This window comes from Solanum lycopersicum, chromosome 5 (assembly GCF_036512215.1).
Source record: "Solanum lycopersicum chromosome 5, SLM_r2.1".
Taxonomy (NCBI): domain Eukaryota; kingdom Viridiplantae; phylum Streptophyta; class Magnoliopsida; order Solanales; family Solanaceae; genus Solanum; species Solanum lycopersicum.
In genome coordinates, this window is record NC_090804.1 from 63,896,466 (window position 1) to 63,915,665 (window position 19,200).

At 30.4% G+C, this 19,200-nt stretch overlaps 3 protein-coding genes across 8 annotated transcripts; 1 reads left to right on the forward strand and 2 right to left on the reverse strand.

The window, feature by feature from the left end:
• The first annotated feature begins 191 nt into the window (after positions 1-191).
• Positions 192-7,846, forward strand: LOC101248203 (pyridoxine/pyridoxamine 5'-phosphate oxidase 2). Of its 6 annotated transcripts, none has more exons than XM_010323206.4 (9): positions 192-397; positions 491-540; positions 625-682; positions 1,287-1,319; positions 1,521-1,616; positions 2,649-2,813; positions 2,895-2,958; positions 3,687-3,742; positions 7,594-7,846. In XM_010323206.4, the coding sequence occupies exons 1-9, from the start codon at positions 308-310 to the stop codon at positions 7,708-7,710; spliced, it is 729 nt and encodes a 242-aa protein (XP_010321508.2). In that variant the 5' UTR covers positions 192-307; the 3' UTR covers positions 7,711-7,846. The 6 variants fall into 6 exon arrangements, with proteins under 6 accessions (XP_010321508.2, XP_010321509.2, XP_025887011.1 ...); XM_010323207.4 differs by having other exon boundaries at positions 3,696-3,742; XM_026031226.2 differs by having other exon boundaries at positions 194-397; positions 7,665-7,846.
• Positions 4,279-7,335, reverse strand: LOC101247922 (laccase-6). The gene is made up of 6 exons (XM_004240025.5): positions 7,051-7,335; positions 6,832-6,983; positions 6,484-6,728; positions 6,011-6,139; positions 4,684-5,625; positions 4,279-4,599 (listed from the first exon to the last, which is right to left on the reverse strand). The coding sequence occupies exons 1-6, from the start codon at positions 7,183-7,185 to the stop codon at positions 4,469-4,471; spliced, it is 1,734 nt and encodes a 577-aa protein (XP_004240073.2). The 5' UTR covers positions 7,186-7,335; the 3' UTR covers positions 4,279-4,468.
• Positions 7,847-11,785: 3,939 nt separating the features above from the next.
• Positions 11,786-16,371, reverse strand: LOC101247622 (uncharacterized protein At4g00950-like). Its single transcript, XM_004240024.5, has 2 exons — positions 15,565-16,371; positions 11,786-12,081 (listed from the first exon to the last, which is right to left on the reverse strand). Exons 1-2 carry the CDS (start codon positions 16,093-16,095, stop codon positions 11,983-11,985), a joined length of 630 nt encoding a protein of 209 aa, XP_004240072.1. The 5' UTR covers positions 16,096-16,371; the 3' UTR covers positions 11,786-11,982.
• Between the last annotated feature and the right edge of the window lie 2,829 nt (positions 16,372-19,200).

A 19,200-nucleotide genomic window follows, 5' to 3' on the forward strand; every position in this document is an offset into this window, starting at 1 on the left:
TATTTCAACACTTCTCTCGATTTTTATTAAGAACTTATACTTTTATTAGAGTTTGAATTGCTATGTCATATGACATATCAAAAGTATATCAATATATTTAAGTTTAATTAATTAGGTAAATATGTTTTTTTAATAATTAAATAGGAAACTCATAATTTGGTTATGTAATATTTATTTACCCAAAAGAAAAAACCCATCTTGATAAATTATTGGTCGAGTGAAATTGGAACTATTTCTATGGAGTTAGTTTCAATGTTTGCTTCTTGCAGGCAAAAATTGTTCCAATAATTTGGGAAAATAGCCGAAAATGAGTAGTAGCTCAGCACCATGGAAGCAGCTTCTACTCAGCTCCATCAACTCCAATTCCCATCTTAAGCATTCAACCTACTTTCAGCTCGTACAAATTCCTGCATTTCTTCGTCTTCATTCTAATTTTTGTTGTTGAATCAGTTTTTTTTTTTTTATGATTTACTTTTGCTTCTTGCATTAGGCAACTGTTGGATCCAATGGAAGACCCTCAAATCGAACTGTCGTCTTCAGGTCTGCTTCACCCCTTAAGCGTTAAATTCACTGATTTCTTCATTTTCATTGTGTGTAATTTATCTTCTTTTTTTTTTTTGTTAGAGGGTTTCAAGATGGTACTGATAAGATTCAAATTAATACTGACTCACGAAGCTGCAAGGTTTGTAATTTTGGAAATTGACTGTTTTTTGTTATAAAAAAAATGTAAAAATTGTTGATACCCTTTTGTTTTAATAAAGTTCTGCAACTTTCAAATTATTAATATGAGTTTGCTCGGATAGTAAACACCTTCAATAGTGTCACCTAGGGAGTAAAAAAAGGTGGGAGCTTCCTTGGAGGAGTAAAAAAGAAAACAAGAGTTCATATCATAAACTATTTACAATTTCTAGTTTGATGGTAGTAGTAGTGGAGCCAGAATTTTCATAGAGGGAATTCAAGTTGTGATCCTTAATCAATATTATCTTCAATTTTATTGTTAATAATTATTTACTTTGCTTCGGTTATCATATTTTTTTCTTTTGTTTGGAGTATTATGACTTCTTCACTACTGTATTTCATTTACATACTTTACTTTGATATGCTTTACTTGAGCCGAGGGTCTATTGGAGATAGCCTCTCTATCTTCACAACGTAGGAGTAAGGCTACATACAAACAATCTTTTGTAGGCTCTTCTAGTGGTATTACGTTGGACATGTTGTTGTTGTTGCCATTTAAGTTGTGTATTGTGCTTAGAACTGATGAAGGTTTACTTAAATCAGTGCAGATTGAAGATCTTAAGCATTGCCCATTTGCAGAGGTATTTGATACTTTGTTAATTCATTATTGCTAGAGAGAATATAAATGATTTGTCTCATTTCTTTTCCATGGCTTCTGAATTGGGCCTTAGTGCTTAATGTGTAAATGCACAGCAGAGTTGCTTCCCGTTCGACTTTTTGCAAAATGTGAAACACACTGTAATTAATCCAACGCTGTTTGAACAAATCTGGTAATGATTCAGGTGTGCTGGTATTTCACTGAAACTTGGGAACAATTCAGAATTCATGGAAGAGTCGATATGATTGATGCATCAAACTCTGACCCCGATAAACTTAAGGTAATTCTGGAAGGATCTTTACTATTTCATGTTGTTTTTACCTATACATGTGATAATTTGTGAGTTTATTTTTGTTCTAGTAGTGATATATCTAAGACTTGCAATCACCTGCAGTTTCAGAGCATGTGCCTCTATCTAGAATTAAGTGTCACTAGCTTATTTTAAGATGTGTTAAAAGCTCTAACTGGAAAGCAACAAATTCATTTAGAAACTTTCTGTATTACCGGTTCCTACTTCCATAACCAGAGCTCGGAGAATGAAGAGATAAGAGGAGCCTATGGAGAATGTGGTCAGAAATCTATAATAGAGTCCAACCACTAAGACCAAATTGATTATCTTCATGCGTAAGGATACTAGATTACCTAGTAGAAAAGATTGAAAATCATCACAAACCTCCTTTATTTCTTTTCTGTTGCAATTTCTGGTAAAAAAAGTTCTCGTAGACGAATATTTACTCTTTAAATCCCTATTTCATTTGTAGGGTTAACTCGTGATTTCTCAAATCTCAGAGTACAGTTCAGCACTTTGCTATGCTTCAATACCGTGCATTTCTGATTTTACTAAGGGCATTTTCTTGCAAGTATTTCATAGTGAAACAGTGGTGGTTTCCTCAACAAAATTATATTGCTTGCATACTTCTGCTCTAGATACCTTGAATCATCTGGCAACCCGTATATTCTGGTTTTGTATTTAATTCTGTTGATTATTTCAAACATGTAAAAAATAATTAGCTTAATAGGGTAAAAGACTTCATAAAAAGCTACATGATCAATTCAGAACATTTCAAAAGTTATCAATGTTGCTTGGTGCTTCAAATGACATTTGCTTCATAACTGGTCACTTGATGAGATGTCTTGTTATGTAAGATATTGATATTTTTTTATCACACAATCTGTTGTATTGAACTGTTAATCTCTATAAATAGAGATCTACTTCATCAACTTGATGCAGTAATTAAACTTACTGCCTCAGTTTTTTTTCTCTTGGTAAATAATATATTTTCTTCTGCATATTCTGATAATAACAATTCAGCAAAGAGAGACAGCTTGGTTTGCTGGTTCTGTGAGATCAAGGCTACAATATTTGGGGCCTACTCCAGGGCTTCCTTCTCTAGATGAACAACAATCACATGATTCATTGGATTCGTCTGCTGGTCCAGTCGATGCATTCTGCCTTCTACTTCTGGACCCTGAGCAGGTCTGAGTTTGTCCCTGGTCATGTAACTCTCACGAAGAAGAATGTTCATCCGTAACTTCTCACTATCTGTGTTACTTACAGGTTGATTATCTGAACTTGAAGAGTAATGAGAGGCTAGCATTTACTACTGCACGAAGTGTCAATGGTGAGAACTTCTGGACACAAAATAAAGTCAATCCATGATTTTGATTTTTCATCTCACAGATTATCCCAATCAGACTATTGGTATATGCACCGTGATGAATCTTTTTAGTATTATTGAGATAATTTTGAAAGGAATATTGTTCTCTTCGACTGAATAAACTAAATATTTCATATGTAATACGATCTCCATTACATTAATATAGAACTTATCTGTCAGAATTATGAGATATAGGAAAACTCTATAGGTTATATTAGTCATGGTTGCATACCCGGCTACCAAAGACTTCTGCTATTCTTCTCATAATGCGCTCTACTTCTGATCTGTGCTATGATGATCTATGTTTTGGACCATCATATTATTTCTGAGATACCTCACAAGTAGGTTAGCCTTCCCTGCAAAGCTTCTTGCCCAAACTAGTATTTCAAGTTATTCCAATCCTGAGTAAGATCTGTTACTTTGTTTAATGAGATTGGAATACTCATTCAAGCTAGAAGTGTCCCCAAGAAAGGGCATGCTAGATGATTATCCCTCTTTGTAAAAGTAAAGGGCCTATTTATATTGTTTTTCTGCCAAGACTCTGTGATTGAGAGTTGGTTGTGCTAGCCTTGCAAGTTATAGAGTCGATCTAGTTTGTAGACACTTTTATCCTTGTACTCAGGTGTCTTTGTTGAGTTGTTAAAGTATGATCTATAATTATTTTAATTGTAAATTAAAAATGGATTTGTTAGATTTCACAGTTCCTGATGAAAGAAATCAGCTGAATTTGAAGCACATGCGTAATAAGGTACCTCTACCCAATCTCTAATGCTTCAGTTTCTGTTTGTGGTCCCTGGTATACTTTGTCACTAGCTGGAAGCCACTCACCATTCAGAACATTTTATTCAGAGACTACTGGTAGCTTTCAAATTTCTCCTACAGGATCCCTTCAATTCTATCTTGTGAATTGTGATTTACCAATCTATAAATTGACAAAGTTTATGGTTGAACTGTTGTGATAATTTGAATTACCAAAACGCTTGTGCTAAGCACTTGCTAGTTGTACTTGAAGGAAATGTTAACACTCTGTTTCTTTGAGTAATTAGTTAGTTATCTACCGCCTAAAGGCATGCTTGGAATTACCCGCTTTCATTCTTAGTAAGCTTAGAAGAAAACTGGGACTACTAGAAGCTTCTTGGTTCCCATACTTACAATTTGACTTTTCTTATATTTCTTATTAGTGATCAATCATTTTCCAATTTCCTATATCCAAAACCCTACCTGTCTGCATATGTCTGTGTGCCGCGTAAAGGAAGCTTCATCATGATGCAAAAGACAAACAAATGAACATGAAAGACAAGTTCCGATTCTATTACACGGACTTATAAATGTCAACAATTGCCAATTCTTTGAATAAAGAAAAACAGTGTATCAGCTATTGCACACTTGGTGGGTCAAAGAATCTCCAATTGGAAACATATAAACATTCCAGGTTTGTTGTTATCAACCTCCACCCTAATAAACACACATACATCTAGCATCTGGGCAAGTCTTTTGGAGGATGAGTAAGTCTTTCTAATGGCCCTTCCCCATTCTTCACAATGAGCACCACCGATAAGCCCCAAGATAAATGTATCTCCAAATGACAGTGCATAAACCATGCCCCTGTGCATGAAAATGGTCCATCCGTGAGTTTAGTACAACGGACTGTAATGATTATGAGATGAGATTTAAGTTCTAATTTGTTACCTGGATTATCAGCAACGAATCGAATGGCAGCCCATCCACCTACTGGAACTCCAATTGTGTTCATATATGGTGGATCCACCAGATTGAAGTTGGCTGTATCTGGATCATAGTTTCCGGTGCCATAACCAACAACATAAAAGCTGTAGCCATGAAGATGAATAGGGTGGTTCTCCGTGGAAACGGTGCTGGTGTCCTGTAGGATCAGTTGAACCTTGGTCCCATAGTCAAGGACATAGGTCCTAGTTCCATTCAGTGAATTTGTGTCATTAGGAGGATTATTAGGTGCCCCATTCACAAAATCATAGAACTTCAGGGGTACCCCAGGAAAATCTTGAGTGAAGTACCCACTGATGTTCTTGTAGTAAGCTTCCAAAATTGAGATGTTAGGTTTACTAAAGCTGATGTTATTCATGGAAGCAGCCATGACTCCACCACCTTTTGCTTGACAATCTTTTTGGGGATTCTTGGACCGGCATTTTTGCACGTTTAGTCCAATTGTAACGAATAGGTTTCTGTCAATATCTTTAGGAACAGTAACAGGATTAAGACTTCTAAGCCCGTCCATGACTGTCTTAGCGGCAAGATTATCATCAAAATGTGGTAAAGCTGCAGGTAAACTTAAGTCATTTGCTGTGGCACCAAAATACTGGAAGTAAGCTATTGCTGTTATGTTTTGAAATGAGACATTCTTAGCAGATTGATAAGGTCCCATGGCCATTGAATATTTTGCTATAGGTTTATCTGCTGTGACTAGGACATTTAGGGTTTGCCCCGGCCCGAGCATGACTCGGTCTGTGGTCAATGGCTTTGTGTACTCTGCATCAACTTCAACAATTGTCAATCTGTGATTTGCAATGGCAAAGAAATGCTCCTGGTTCAAAGCTGCATTGATTAACCTTAACAAGTATGTCTTCCCTGGAACCGCATATATTTTAAAAATATCTGAAACAAATCACTGACACGTTTTAGCTAACAGAAACAGTTAAAAAGTACTCCTCGTCTCCCAGTTTGTGTGATGCACTTTCTCTTTTGTTTTTATTTAAAAAAGAATGGCATATTTCTATACTTCAGAAACAAATTAACTTGAAACTTCTGATTTTATCTTTAAGGAGATGATTTATAGCCATACAAATATCTATCGCATGTTTTGGACAAGAAGTCTTAAAAGTCTTTTTTTTTAAAAGAAGTCCGTGTCAAGTCAAAGTGCATCACTGAGATGGAAGGAGTAACAAATATGACAAGTAATGATGCAACTTTTGTCATTTTCTCCTGTTTTTGGATTCAAAAGTTGGAAGTAAAAAGTTGCATAATGAATGTAAAAAATTACCATCAGCAGAGCAATTATAATTAGGGCCGGGTTGGCCATTGATGGTAAAAGCATCAGCCGGTGGTGGGGCTCCGCCACTAGCTAAAACTGCCTGCTCAATTTGCACCATATCCTTCATCCAAAACTCTCCTGTTAAACTCCCAATTTTGAGAATAGCAAAAGCTTTTAGAAAGTCGGTGTATCTAAGTTAAATCGTTTGAGACACTCTTCAGAAATAAGATTGTTTTCAGATGTTTTTGAGGAAAAAATTTCTTTAATAACGTTCTTATTCTGAAAAGTGTTCAAGTTATATGCATCGGTGGCGTAAAGATTGTTTATACTAATGGTGTAGTTTGTCTGTTATAGCAAGTTGATTACCATTTACATTAGGTGATCAATCAACATCCATTAAATAGAGTTATTCTTTTACACTGTTAGCATATATAACTTATATTCTTCTCAGAAAGAAAGATAAATCTGCTGAATCAATGTACCTAAAATAATAATATGCTCTTCATATGGGAAGTTGAAAGGGTAAGGAACACCATTTTTAGGGTAGACAACAATGGCACCATAAATAGTGGCTCGAAGCCACGAGACGTGAGCGTGCCAGAAAAATGTCCCCTTCTGTTGTACAAGAGTGAACTCATAAGTGAAGTTTTGTCCAGTTTGTATGGGGCATTGTGTAATGTAAGAAGGGCCATCTGACCAACATGATAGCCTCTGCCGGATGCCATGCCTGATGAAATTTTGGAAGCTCAGGTAAGCTTAATTTGCCATAATGTGAAAAAAGAGATGAAAAATAGGCGAAGAAATTGTAGATTTTTTCAAGTACTAGTTACCAGTGGATTGTGATATTGTATGGGGATTCATTTGTAACTCTGACGATAACTTTATCGTCTTCTTGAGCATAAACAACTGGACCTGGATACATTCCATTGATGGTTGGTATCTCTTTAGTGTTACATAACTTGGTAACCCTAGTAGTTTGCACCTGAAAAAGAAAAAAAAAAGACTTCAGTGACAAGTAAATATCATTTGTTTGATAAAATAAATTAAACCTTGAAATCGTAGAATCTTGTTGATCTGCCTCCTCGCCGTTGTGGTCTAAAACCCACAACATATTTGCTATGTTTATTGCAGAGAAACAAGATCACTAAGAAGTAAATAAACAAAGTAGTGATCAAGTTTTTCATGTTGAAAGTTGGGAGAATAAAAGTAGATTGACATGTTATAAGACTAAAGGCTTGATGAATATATACAAGGAAGAGAAATCATAAGATGTTGGCTAGGTGTGTTTATATTTGATAGCTTCCATGATTCCTCTCACATGGTTTTGTAATAATAAGTTGTTGGGGAAATCTTTATTCATATATATTATGCTCACTGATGAGCAATTTTTTTTTTTTTTTTAAAAAATGTATAGCTAGCTCATTATAGTCCCTGACCATACAACATTTTTGCTTAATTTGGGATCATATGAGTACATAAAAGTTAAATAGATTATGACTGAGAAAGTGGAGTTTTGCTTGCAATGCAATCCTGCTCTTTTTGAGTAGGGAAGGCTACTTGTTCCTCAACTTACTATTGCCCTACTTCTGCAGCATACGTTCACACTTTACTTGCATGAAATGTTTATTATAACCCGCCCCTCGTATAATCACTCACTAAGCAGGTGCGGAGGTAGGGATGCAAGGGGTTCATTTGAACACCATTCGTGAGAAAAAAGTATAGGTATATGTAAGACGAGGCCAAATTTCTTTTTAATGTACATATCGTAAATGCTGAATCTTATTGCTTCTTTGTAAACATTCATATTTCTGTATTGGCCATAAATGACAAAAACATTGTGTCTTAGCTACTTTATACAATCAACAAATGAGATGTGCAACAAGTTGAACAAGGAAGAAAAAGACAAAAAAAGAACTTCTACTAAGTTTTGTATGTAAAGCTAGACAAATAGAGCTGTATATATGATCATGCATTGACCCCAATGTGACTCAATTGTATGAATTCCTCTATATACGTTTGATGAGCAGTAGGGCCAATGTGAAGTGTTAGTCGAGTAGCTTTGACTCAGATCCTATATATGTGTTAGGAACACCGTTAAATCACACGAGTTATGATAAAATTCAAAACTCATATCGCTAAAGTTCAAAATTTTGATCCGGACTCTGATGGTTGGAGTAGGGTTGTGTGTATGGTTGAGAGGCGTTTAAACAACATTAACAAACTTAGTATAATTTCATAGGTGGATTTTAAGGAGGGTAGTGTGTACAACACGCATGCCTCTCCCCTACCTTGTAAGAATGTTTTCGATAAATCCTCGGCTCAAAATGAAGATGGAATTTGGCAACACGTGAGATGACAAGATGATTAGGGGCAACTAAAAGGGTATTAAAAAAGATTTGAGTGTGTGGCCTTTTGTAGACATTTTTTATCACTCAAAATCATAAGCAATTTATGCACGCCTGAGGGCCCTAAATTAAATCCTCTCTTGTACAATTATATTTTCCTAATGTGTTATGACTAACAGACAATTGCATCTCTTTCATTTTAAGGGAAAATATTCATAAAAATCATGAAGGAAAAATAATTACAGAAATAATATCGTGTAGCTGCTTTTGTAATGTATATAGGACTCGTTTGGTATAAGGGATAACTAATCCCACATTGAAGATAATTAATCTCGAAATAATAACTTATTCCGCTTTTTTTACTTTGCTTGTTCTATTGTCTACGGGCAAATCTTCAAGGTTAAAAAAGTCCTAAAAATTTGACATATTGATCAAGTCGGGGAAAAAGTTCAAAACCATTCATCTCCAACAAAAATTACACCTAATAACCTAAAAAGTGTGTCTTTCAACTTTTGAGCATCACTAAACCTATGGGCAGACCTTCAAGGTAAAAAATCAAAAGCGTACAAGATAAGTTTTGTCTGGACAATCGGAGTCCAAGGTTCAAGACCATTCATTCTAAGGTCATTCTTACAAATCAACCACAGCTACTTGATGTGCATACGTACTAGTAACTTAAAAGGTCACACAACCTATAAATTAATTTCACTCTTTAAACTTCTCTTACAATTTGTGCTTTTAATAAGATGAAAAGAGTTAGAAAATAATATATACAAGACATTATGAAACGTAAGATTTAATTATTATACATATTTTGTAAATTCCTTCATATAAATATAGGATTGAAATTAAAATTACTAGGTTTAACTGAAGTCGTACATAACTTTCTACCTCCACCCTTACTTAAAGAGAAACATTCATCCGCAAATTGGGATTAATGAAATTTCTTCATTTTAACCAAAAGTTATGAAATCGTGTCTTGAAATAAAAAAAAAATACTAAAACTAAGTGTTTCTCTGTTAATGGGCTTCCAAGATGTCAATTTGATTAGTCAGGCCAGTGATTGATAGTATTAAAGTGTATTATCGTCTCATCTTAAAAGTTTAAGTTGTTAGTAGTTGTAAATTTTTATTTACTTTCAGGTGAAAAAACAAAAGCTGAACAAATCTTTTCCATCTTCCCAATTCATTAGGGTAAAGGGTGAAATTTGTTTAGATAAATTTTTCTCTCTCAATTGGACACGTGTAACTCATCATATTCCACAATGGAGCAAAATAAGAGTAAATACAAGACGATTTGATAACGACCTATGAAATAATACAAAAACAATTTCATCGATCATAACAAACAAATTTGAACCTTTTCCCGATCTACAACCATATACAACCATAGATATCTATCGTATCTTAATAAATCAAGTCAAGAAGATGAAAACTTCGATTGGGTAAACGAAGCATGTTTTGTGAATAAAAAAGGTCGATTTTTCCCTTCTTCATTATCATCATCATCATCATCGTCGTGGAATGTACTAATGGTGATACACGAGCATCGTTCGAGGGATGCAAAGAAGGCCGATGCCAAACTTGTCCCAATTCTATTAGCCATTTTGTCCAATTTATCGCATGAAACAAAGTTGCAATTCTGCTGCGACATGGCAAATTTGTATTTTTTGTAGTACTATAGGTTAAATTTTAATTAAAAACGACGTATTTTTTTGCAGATGGAAAGAAAGAAAGATCCAAACGATCATCCACCAAATAATATGGTGTGTGATGGATTGTATCTTTCTTTCTAAACAAAAAATCTTGAATTCGCCCCTTTGAAAATGAGAAAAAAAAAAAAAAACTATGGATAAAGAATGTGTCCCATTTAATAGGTCTTATATGGTGTGCATTAGTTTGAGTACGTTGTAATAGCTAAATAGTTTCTCATGAGTTTTACTGAGGGGATATATTTTTATGAAATAGTTTATTATAATCACCACACGTTTATTGACAATAATGATTGTATCATAAATTAAATTTATTGTTTCGATATTTACATTTGGCGATTCTTGTGTGATCACCAAATAGAAAAATGAAACTAGTATTAGATCCCAGTTAAATGTAGTTTTGACTTTTGACTTTTTTTTAAAAAAAATATTATTTTGGGCTTTACATATTTTATGTGGAAAAATCACCTCCATATATATAAGGATAAACATGTTTCTGAATTATCGTAAATAATATGTTAATATCCTTCGTTATACTTTAAGGTTGTATATACTTCTACCATCAATATATTGGATTGTGTATACCCTTGCTACTAACGGTTGAACATGTGGCTTCATCTCACCAACTAACCCAATTATTTATTTATTTTTTACCCAAAATTAAATAAAAAAACTCGCCCCATTCTATTTTAAACCCACCCGAAATGTTTTTTAAAAATCAATGAAAGTTTTGGCTGGATTAATTGGTACCCCCATTTATTAAGATATGTGGTGTTCATATATATATTATAATTTATAAATTAAAAAAAATTAAAGAGAGAGACATTTAAATGACAAAGAACTACACTAAAATTGCAGCAATCTTCGTTGAAAATTGAAGTGCCAAAACATCCCTAATTTTGTTTCAAAGACGGAAAATTAACTTTTTTTGACAAAAATTATGCTTTCTCTGAGATTTTGAGCATAGATTGAGGAAATACTTATGCATTATGCTTTTCTTTTTTCAATATAACTAAATTTTAGTCACACTACCACTTAAGACTACTATTTAATTATGTATGATGTGAAATGTCATTAAAATAAGTTGATTATAAAAATATAAAAATTGCCAGTAATAAATGCAATGTAAGAGGCTTTTTTCCTTATCATTTGAATTGCTTTGGATTACATCTCTTAATTTGGTTCGTGCAAATACACATTAATAATAACATATCTAATGTAATCCCGTAAGTGAGATATAAGAAACATAAATTTTATTTTTATATTTGTGGGATAGAGAAATTATTTTTCAGTAGACCTTGGCTCAATATAAGTGTAAGCAAAGCAAGTTTCTTTGAACAATAGCTAAATAGCAAGATGAACAGAGCAAATAAAGCAACATGTCGAAATTGAAGAAAAAGATATTATGTGAATACTAACTAATAAGAGAAGATGGGAAGAAGAGACCATCCCGAATCTAAACATAAAAGTACTACAACATTCAGCTACCTACGAATTATACTACAAATTACAATACTTAACTATCTATTGTTGTTTTACTGTAATACTCGACCTCCAAGTATTCATTGTTTCAACTTTAACTTGAAAATATTGTTTGTAGATGCACAATTTGATCCGTCATTTAAACTATAACTCGAAATGTTATTTGCAAATTGCTTCACACCGTAAAGACTTTTAACATCCTAAAATATTTTAAGATAATAATAATAATAAAACAAGAGAAAGAATTCAAAATAATCACAAAATCATTATTACCTAATAAAGAAAGAGTAGGGTCAGGCCCCCATACATAAAAGTGAACTAACTCAAATAGTACACTATAAAAACTCTCATTATAAGAATATTAATTACTTTATAAAAACTCTCATTATAAGAATATTAATTAGTTTAGAACATGCTTAGCCCTCTTACAATTTGCATTAAGATTAAATTGACTGCTGGTGTTGAAATTTATAAGATGAATAATTCTTTGACTTATTGCTCTTCCATGGTATGGCCTTCTTAAAACCCTCATATATATTTGCCTGTAATTTTATCAACAAGAATGAAGTTAAAATAGAAACAAAAGACAAATAATTCTACACATGTCCTCGCGATTATGCTAATTTGGAATAAAGTACTGAGTTCGATCAAATTCATAAACAAAACTCTAGTTAGGCCCTAAATTTAATGCACATCGTAACTACTCCATTATTATTTATATCAACATAAGTATCACTTACCTATGTCCACCAACATTAAAACAATTGAACGTTAAATATAATTATATTTAATATCGACTATATAAATCTTTCACTTACCTGAATGTGACACAAGTTCCCAAAATATCATAAAATCAAACAGGCCCATCCTTTATAGATAGAAAATTGATCACACCCTATAGGTGAGGGTAACACCTACATTTCCATCATATTTATGCTTTTAATTGCCTAAGATAGATATATTTATAATGTGTTATGTTTAGCATTTCATATCCAGGTGTGTAAGTAGATTGGCTGTCTTCTTCAGTTCAACTGCCCCTATTACTATGTTAGTCTTGTCCCATGTGCCTAAGTTTATGAAACAAAGTGAAATTTTTGTTGAAAGTTTGATCATTTAGGTCATAGATAATTGATTGGTTCATTTATATAATAATAATGTTCGACAGGACACAGAGTTTAAAAAAAAAAAAAGATTCTTATGATTTAGGAGTCGTTTGATCTGAGATATAAGGTATAATAATCTCAGAGATAAAATGCAGGATTATTTTATTTTGTCTTTGATTAAAGGTATTAGATAGTCTTAAAAATTATTTATCTCATCATTTTTACCTTAGTAATAAAATAAGTTATTTTGTATATTAAAATAACTTATCATAGAATAATTATTCTGAAATAACTTAATTGTTTCCAACCAAACAACCTTAAAGTCTAAAACAGACTTTACACATTTCATGAGTGTCACTCACTAAGTTTAGAATAAAATGAAATTTTAAAATTAAGTTGCTTCTAGATATTTAAAAATTAAATATATGTCACAAATAAATTTATCAGAGATATAAGGTATAATAATCTCAGAGATAAAATGCAGGATTATTTTATTTTGTCTTTGATTAAAGGTATTAGATAGTCTTAAAAATTATTTATCTCATCATTTTTACCTTAGTAATAAAATAAGTTATTTTGTATATTAAAATAACTTATCATAGAATAATTATTCTGAAATAACTTAATTGTTTCCAACCAAACAACCTTAAAGTCTAAAACAGACTTTACACATTTCATGAGTGTCACTCACTAAGTTTAGAATAAAATGAAATTTTAAAATTAAGTTGCTTCTAGATATTTAAAAATTAAATATATGTCACAAATAAATTTATCAGAGATATAAGGTATAATAATCTCAGAGATAAAATGCAGGATTATTTTATTTTGTCTTTGATTAAAGGTATTAGATAGTCTTAAAAATTATTTATCTCATCATTTTTACCTTAGTAATAAAATAAGTTATTTTGTATATTAAAATAACTTATCATAGAATAATTATTCTGAAATAACTTAATTGTTTCCAACCAAACAACCTTAAAGTCTAAAACAGACTTTACACATTTCATGAGTGTCACTCACTAAGTTTAGAATAAAATGAAATTTTAAAATTAAGTTGCTTCTAGATATTTAAAAATTAAATATATGTCACAAATAAATTTATCAGAGAGTGCCAAACTAATTTATTGATCAAACTGACCCATCAAAACTTTTAGTTAAGAAAAAAGTGTGACCTAGCATATGCTATTTAAAGACTTAATTAAGAGTGAGCAATAAATTAAAAGTTTGCAACAAGAAGTCAATAGAACTTATTGTTATACACCTTTTTTTTTTATAACGATAGTGTCCCGTCCTCACGATGTACACCTCAATTATTTTATCGAATTTCTTCTATCTTTTACTATTAATATTAGATAATTTTATTTATTAAGACTTAGGTTAAGATGAGAAGAAATTATTAGTTATTTATCTTTGTTTTCTTCTTCTAAATTCTGTTTTTGATGCGGTATTTAAAGTTTACACTTATTTCATTAAAAATTAGATCAAACCCTTGAGTGTTAATTATACCAACTTCATCCATTAATCACTTAATCATATTGTGTTTAAGTTTTATGTATTATAAGTAAAAAAATAATTGAGATGACTCGGTCATTCATACAATAATTACAAATAATTCTATTTTATAATCATTAATTGGAAACATAATAAATAGGGTAAATTGCTTGCTCATAAGCTAAACTACACTAATATAACAAAAAAAACTTACTTTACGTTTTAGCGGGCAATTTAGATGATGTACTATTTAATTTGTACGAGAAAGAATGACATATTTTTATTTTAACATATAAATTAATATAAATATTATATTTTATTAATGAGATGATATATAAATCAGAAAAATACCTAAATCAAATATTTTAAAAGTCAAATAACACCGATAAGAACAAATTGTCCTAGCTTTAGAGAGGAACATGTCCACAAATAATGTAGTAAATGAGCGGAAGCTATTGATCTGTTCAAAAGTTATTTGAAATTGGCTAAAAGAGTGTAGAAAATATAACATGTTTTACTAAATTTTAATTAATAAAATAGTTCATTTTATAATCTTTTAGTATTTTATTAAAATATTATTATTTTTCTTTACTATAATTATATATAATATAATATATCAAATAAAAAATATTTTCGCAAGATTTTTATTGATGAATTTGAATTTGATATATACCAAAATTTTTAGTAAGTTCGATAAAAGGATCGATCAATAATTAGTCCAAACTATAAATTGAGCGGATTATAATCTTATAGACTAATTTTGTTTTCTCTACAAATGTGAAATATAAACATACTGAAGAGAAACACATTTTTAAAAAAAGGTCTTTTTTAAAATGATAATTGAGAATTATGATTCTTCCTTCCTCGATTCTTACCAATTTCTTTATATCTAAGTAAATTTTATAGTCAATTGAAATACATCATTTAAATTAGTTTCCGAAAAAGAAACTAACAATTATCATAGTAATAATTTCAATTTTAAACAATCTAAAAAGTAATAAAAACTATTTTCTGTCAAACTAAATATAAATTAGAGGGGCAAGTTATTTCCTCTTTAGCATTAATATATATATAAAAAAAAAAAGAAACATAAGTTGGATTTACTCTTCTACTTTTATATACACCTAAAAACCAAATACACAAATAATTTAAAACAAGTAAAAAAGATCAGTTAAAACCAAAAAGTAATCCTTCCCTATTTTTTATTTATCGACTTAAAAGCTATTTTTTTAATTCAATTCAAACAGACTCGAATATAGTCCCAATTTAACCATCCGGACTAAAGTTTGATAGAAATAAGAATAAATTTAATTGGATAATATAACGACGGAGATATATTTTTGACCCGATAATATAACAAAGGATAAATACAAACAATATCCAAAAGTAGAGAGAAAAATAAATTTGATTTAAAAAAAAAAAAATACTTACCCATATGATATTGGACTTAGTAGCATATAGATTAGAAGAGCTTCCATTTCTTCTAAAACTTGCCATTCTTGCACTGCAACATTTACCTGTAGAATCCATTGAAGATAAAAATACAGAAGAATTATTACTACTAATCTTACGTTTAATATTCCTCTGCCACCAATTTCCTCTTTTCACAAATTGCTCTGTTTCTGGTGTTTTACTGATATTTTTCAAGAATCGAAATGAAGAAGATGAAATCTTGTTGTTGTTGTTATTATAATAAGGTCCATCAAGAACAGTGGTGGGTGATGGTGTGTTAATTGAGTAAAGTCTTGGTGGTGGCTCTAAGGATTTTGGTTTATTGATTGGTTGATTAATGGTGTTTGGTTTTCCTGGTTCTTTTTCCCATTGAAAAGGAACAGAGACTATGGTATGATGAACAGGGGAAGTAGTAATATTTGACATAGGAGAAAACAGAGGAAGTTTCGATATAATCGATTCTGGCTTCGACTTTGGCTTTGGCTTTGGCTTTGATTCTGGTGTCTCCATAAGGGCTTTTGTTTGTGGTGGAGAAAGAGGGGAATGTAGTGGAAGAGACAATTGAAGGATTTGTGTTTGGTGGTATGCAGAAGGTTTACATCCTTTTTTTTTTTTTTTCTAAGGGTGATTTATAGTTTATTCGATTTTAAAATAAGTGTTGTTTTAGTTGATTTTACTTTTATTTAAAAAATAATAAATTTGAATTGTTATAAATGATATGTAGATATTCTTCATTATGTTTTTGGTATATTGATGCTTCTGTTGTTCAAAAACTAGACGGAAGAATAACTAGGGACACGTGCACAATCTTATTCATCGGTTCAATGTTGGACCGGTGGATAAAATTATGTACGTGTATATTCGTTCGTATAAAGGGGGTATATATGCTTTAGATTTTCGACGGAATTTTCCTAAAATATGACGGACAGTATGTGCATACCATTTACAAAAGTTCCAAAATATATTTATCTTTTTTTCCTACACTAAGTATAATATTTTTTATTTTTTTTATTAATTCAATATAATAAAAAATATATTATTACTGTGTGCTTAGTTATTTTTATCGTATGAAGACTTGAGAGAAAGACAATTGAAGGATTTGGATTGGTGGTTGTTGTTTTAGTTTGTTTTACGTTCATGAATTAATAATAAATATAAGGTGTTTTTTTTTATTATTATTTTACTGATTTAGTATAATAAAAATAATTTTTTATTTGTACTTGTTGATTTTAGCATATTAAGATTCAAGAGAAAGATAATTTTGTAATGTTTTAGCGTTACTATTAATTACTTATTATAACAGAATTTTTTGAATTTGTTAAGATTAAGTATAAATTAATATAGATATTATGGTAAAATATAAAAGAAAAAAAATTAAGAATACAAAATTTATCGAAGATAAGTGAAAATGAAATGAATTAGTAACTATGTTATTTTTGCTTATTAGATATTCTTTTATAAAAGAATATTATTATAACGAAATAATTTTTAATATAAAGATATAATTGAAATGATTATCATCTCTATCTTAAATTATAAAACCATACTTATTTTAGGACAAAGAATAAGGAATAATAAGGAAAAAGACAAAAAAGTAAAAAAATATTAATATGAATTGTAGTGTAATAGTGTGATTCTTCTATTTTTATTAGAAGATTTATACAAAAAAAAATTATATTTTGAATGTCATTTTTTATATACGATTTTTGCTGAGAGTCAATATAAATTTCTATTTTTATCAATAAATTTATAAAAAAAATTCATATTTCAAATATCACTTCAGGATAAATTCTACTTATATCATACGTAAATACAAATTTCAAACACCATTCGAAAAAAAGTTAGAAAAATGACAAGACTTTGAGCATTATTACATGGGCAAGCATGTGTTTGACTTTGGAATTACGATATGATGATAGGGATAAGTTCTCTCATATTAAATCCAATCAACTTTTTAATGCGGAAGAAATAGAACAACATAAATAATTATAACTAAGAATAGTTGCTTAGTGCCTTTTTAATTAAATTTTGAAGTGTCGGTCAGAAGATTTTTTTATTAATTGGAAACAAAATGATGTTACTAAGAGGATGACGGATTATATTACTACTTTCTTCGTTTAAAAAAGAACGATCTAATTTGACTTAGTACATAATTAAAAAAAGAAAGAAGATTTTTTAATTTTGTAGTTCTAAAACAAAGCAATGTCAATTGTACCAAAATGTCATTTCTTGTGATCTTAAACATGTCATGTGAAAAGGTGAAATTAAAATGTTATCAAAAAAAGAAAGAAGGTCATTCTTTTTTAAATTGACCAAAAAAGAAAGGAGATCATTCTTTTTAAAATGGAGAGAGTACAAAAGAATGATATACTTTGTTTTTAGTCTGTTTTAAAAAGAAGATAATACTTTAATTTCATTTCTTCACTTGACATATTTAAGATCACAAGATTAAAGAGTATTTTGTTACATTTGACATAACTTTAATTTAGAATCACAAAAATAAAGAGTTTTCTTTTCTTTCTTAACTACATTTCAGTTTCAAGTTAAATTAGATAATTCTTTTTAAAACGGAGGAAAGTAATAACCATCCTATTCATCTAAAAGAATTAATGTTAAAGTTACATTATTAACAGAATGTTTGACTGAGTTTATACTACGTTGGCCGAATCTGCCTTATTTTTTATACAAAAATAATTTTAAATTTATGTACACTTTGAAATAGCTTAAGGACATTTCAACTATTTGAACAGAAAAAAAAATACTTTCAACTTTTTCATAAAATATTATAATTATTTATAATTAGTTTCAATATTTTCATCTAAATACATAAGTGCTTATTTATTAGGTCAAATTAATCATTGATTTATAAGCTACGATAAATAAGTCAAGTCATATTGGAATCTAATTGATGATTATTTAGTAAATAAAGATATTTTAGACAAATCTTAAAAGATTAGCTCCATAGAAACTCTCGAAAATGCAACTAAAATTCTTAGCTATTATAAAGAAAGCACAGAATAATATAATGTAATAATAAGAAGAAGACTAGAAGCATAAGATGGAGCAGAGAACTTATCTTATTCAAGCGTGTCTTATAAATGGTGAGTGATTATCTATTTATAGTGTTGAGATATCACTCCAAAAGTAATTAATAGATACATAGTTATTTTGGATGTTCTTATCACCTTGGAAGCACCTATACATAAATTCAATTAATAGTGGATAAATCTAATGAATAATCCACATATACTATACAATGGATTTATAACACTCCCCCTTGGATATCCATAGATTATGTGCCTCCTTAAAACCTTACTAGAAAAAAACCCAGTGAGAAAAAACCTAGTGAATGAAAAAGAGTACACACATCTCATAGTACACTTTGAATGTTGCCTCATTAAAAACCTTACTAGAAAAACCCAACTTGGGACAAAACCATAGTTAAGGAAAAGAATACAACGCATATTTCACTCCCCTTGATGAAAACTTTACTTGATATGACATTCCAATCTTGTATCTCAATTTCTCAGACGTTGATGTTGGCAATACCTTAGTGAATAAATCAGCAAGATTATCACTTCAACGGATTTGTTGAACTTCTATCTCACCATTTTG

What these genes read in the sequence shown, in the direction of transcription:
- LOC101247922 (XM_004240025.5), bottom strand. Translation starts at nt 7,185, where the DNA reads ATGAAAAACTTGATCACTACTTTGTTTATTTACTTCTTAGTGATCTTG. An exon ending in TACAATATCACAATCCACTG is followed by an intron (nt 6,729 to 6,831) that starts GTAACTAGTACT and finishes AAATTTCATCAG; the next exon opens with GCATGGCATCCGGCAGAGGC. An exon ending in AGAGCATATTATTATTTTAG is followed by an intron (nt 6,140 to 6,483) that starts GTACATTGATTC and finishes GGAGTTTAACAG; the next exon opens with GAGAGTTTTGGATGAAGGAT.
- LOC101247622 (XM_004240024.5), bottom strand. Translation starts at nt 16,095, where the DNA reads ATGGAGACACCAGAATCAAAGCCAAAGCCAAAGCCAAAGTCGAAGCCA. An exon ending in CTAAGTCCAATATCATATGG is followed by an intron (nt 12,082 to 15,564) that starts GTAAGTATTTTT and finishes ATAAAATTACAG; the next exon opens with GCAAATATATATGAGGGTTT.
- LOC101248203 (XM_010323206.4), top strand. Translation starts at nt 308, where the DNA reads ATGAGTAGTAGCTCAGCACCATGGAAGCAGCTTCTACTCAGCTCCATC. An exon ending in AATCGAACTGTCGTCTTCAG is followed by an intron (nt 541 to 624) that starts GTCTGCTTCACC and finishes TTTTTTTGTTAG; the next exon opens with AGGGTTTCAAGATGGTACTG. An exon ending in TACTGCACGAAGTGTCAATG is followed by an intron (nt 2,959 to 3,686) that starts GTGAGAACTTCT and finishes TGGATTTGTTAG; the next exon opens with ATTTCACAGTTCCTGATGAA.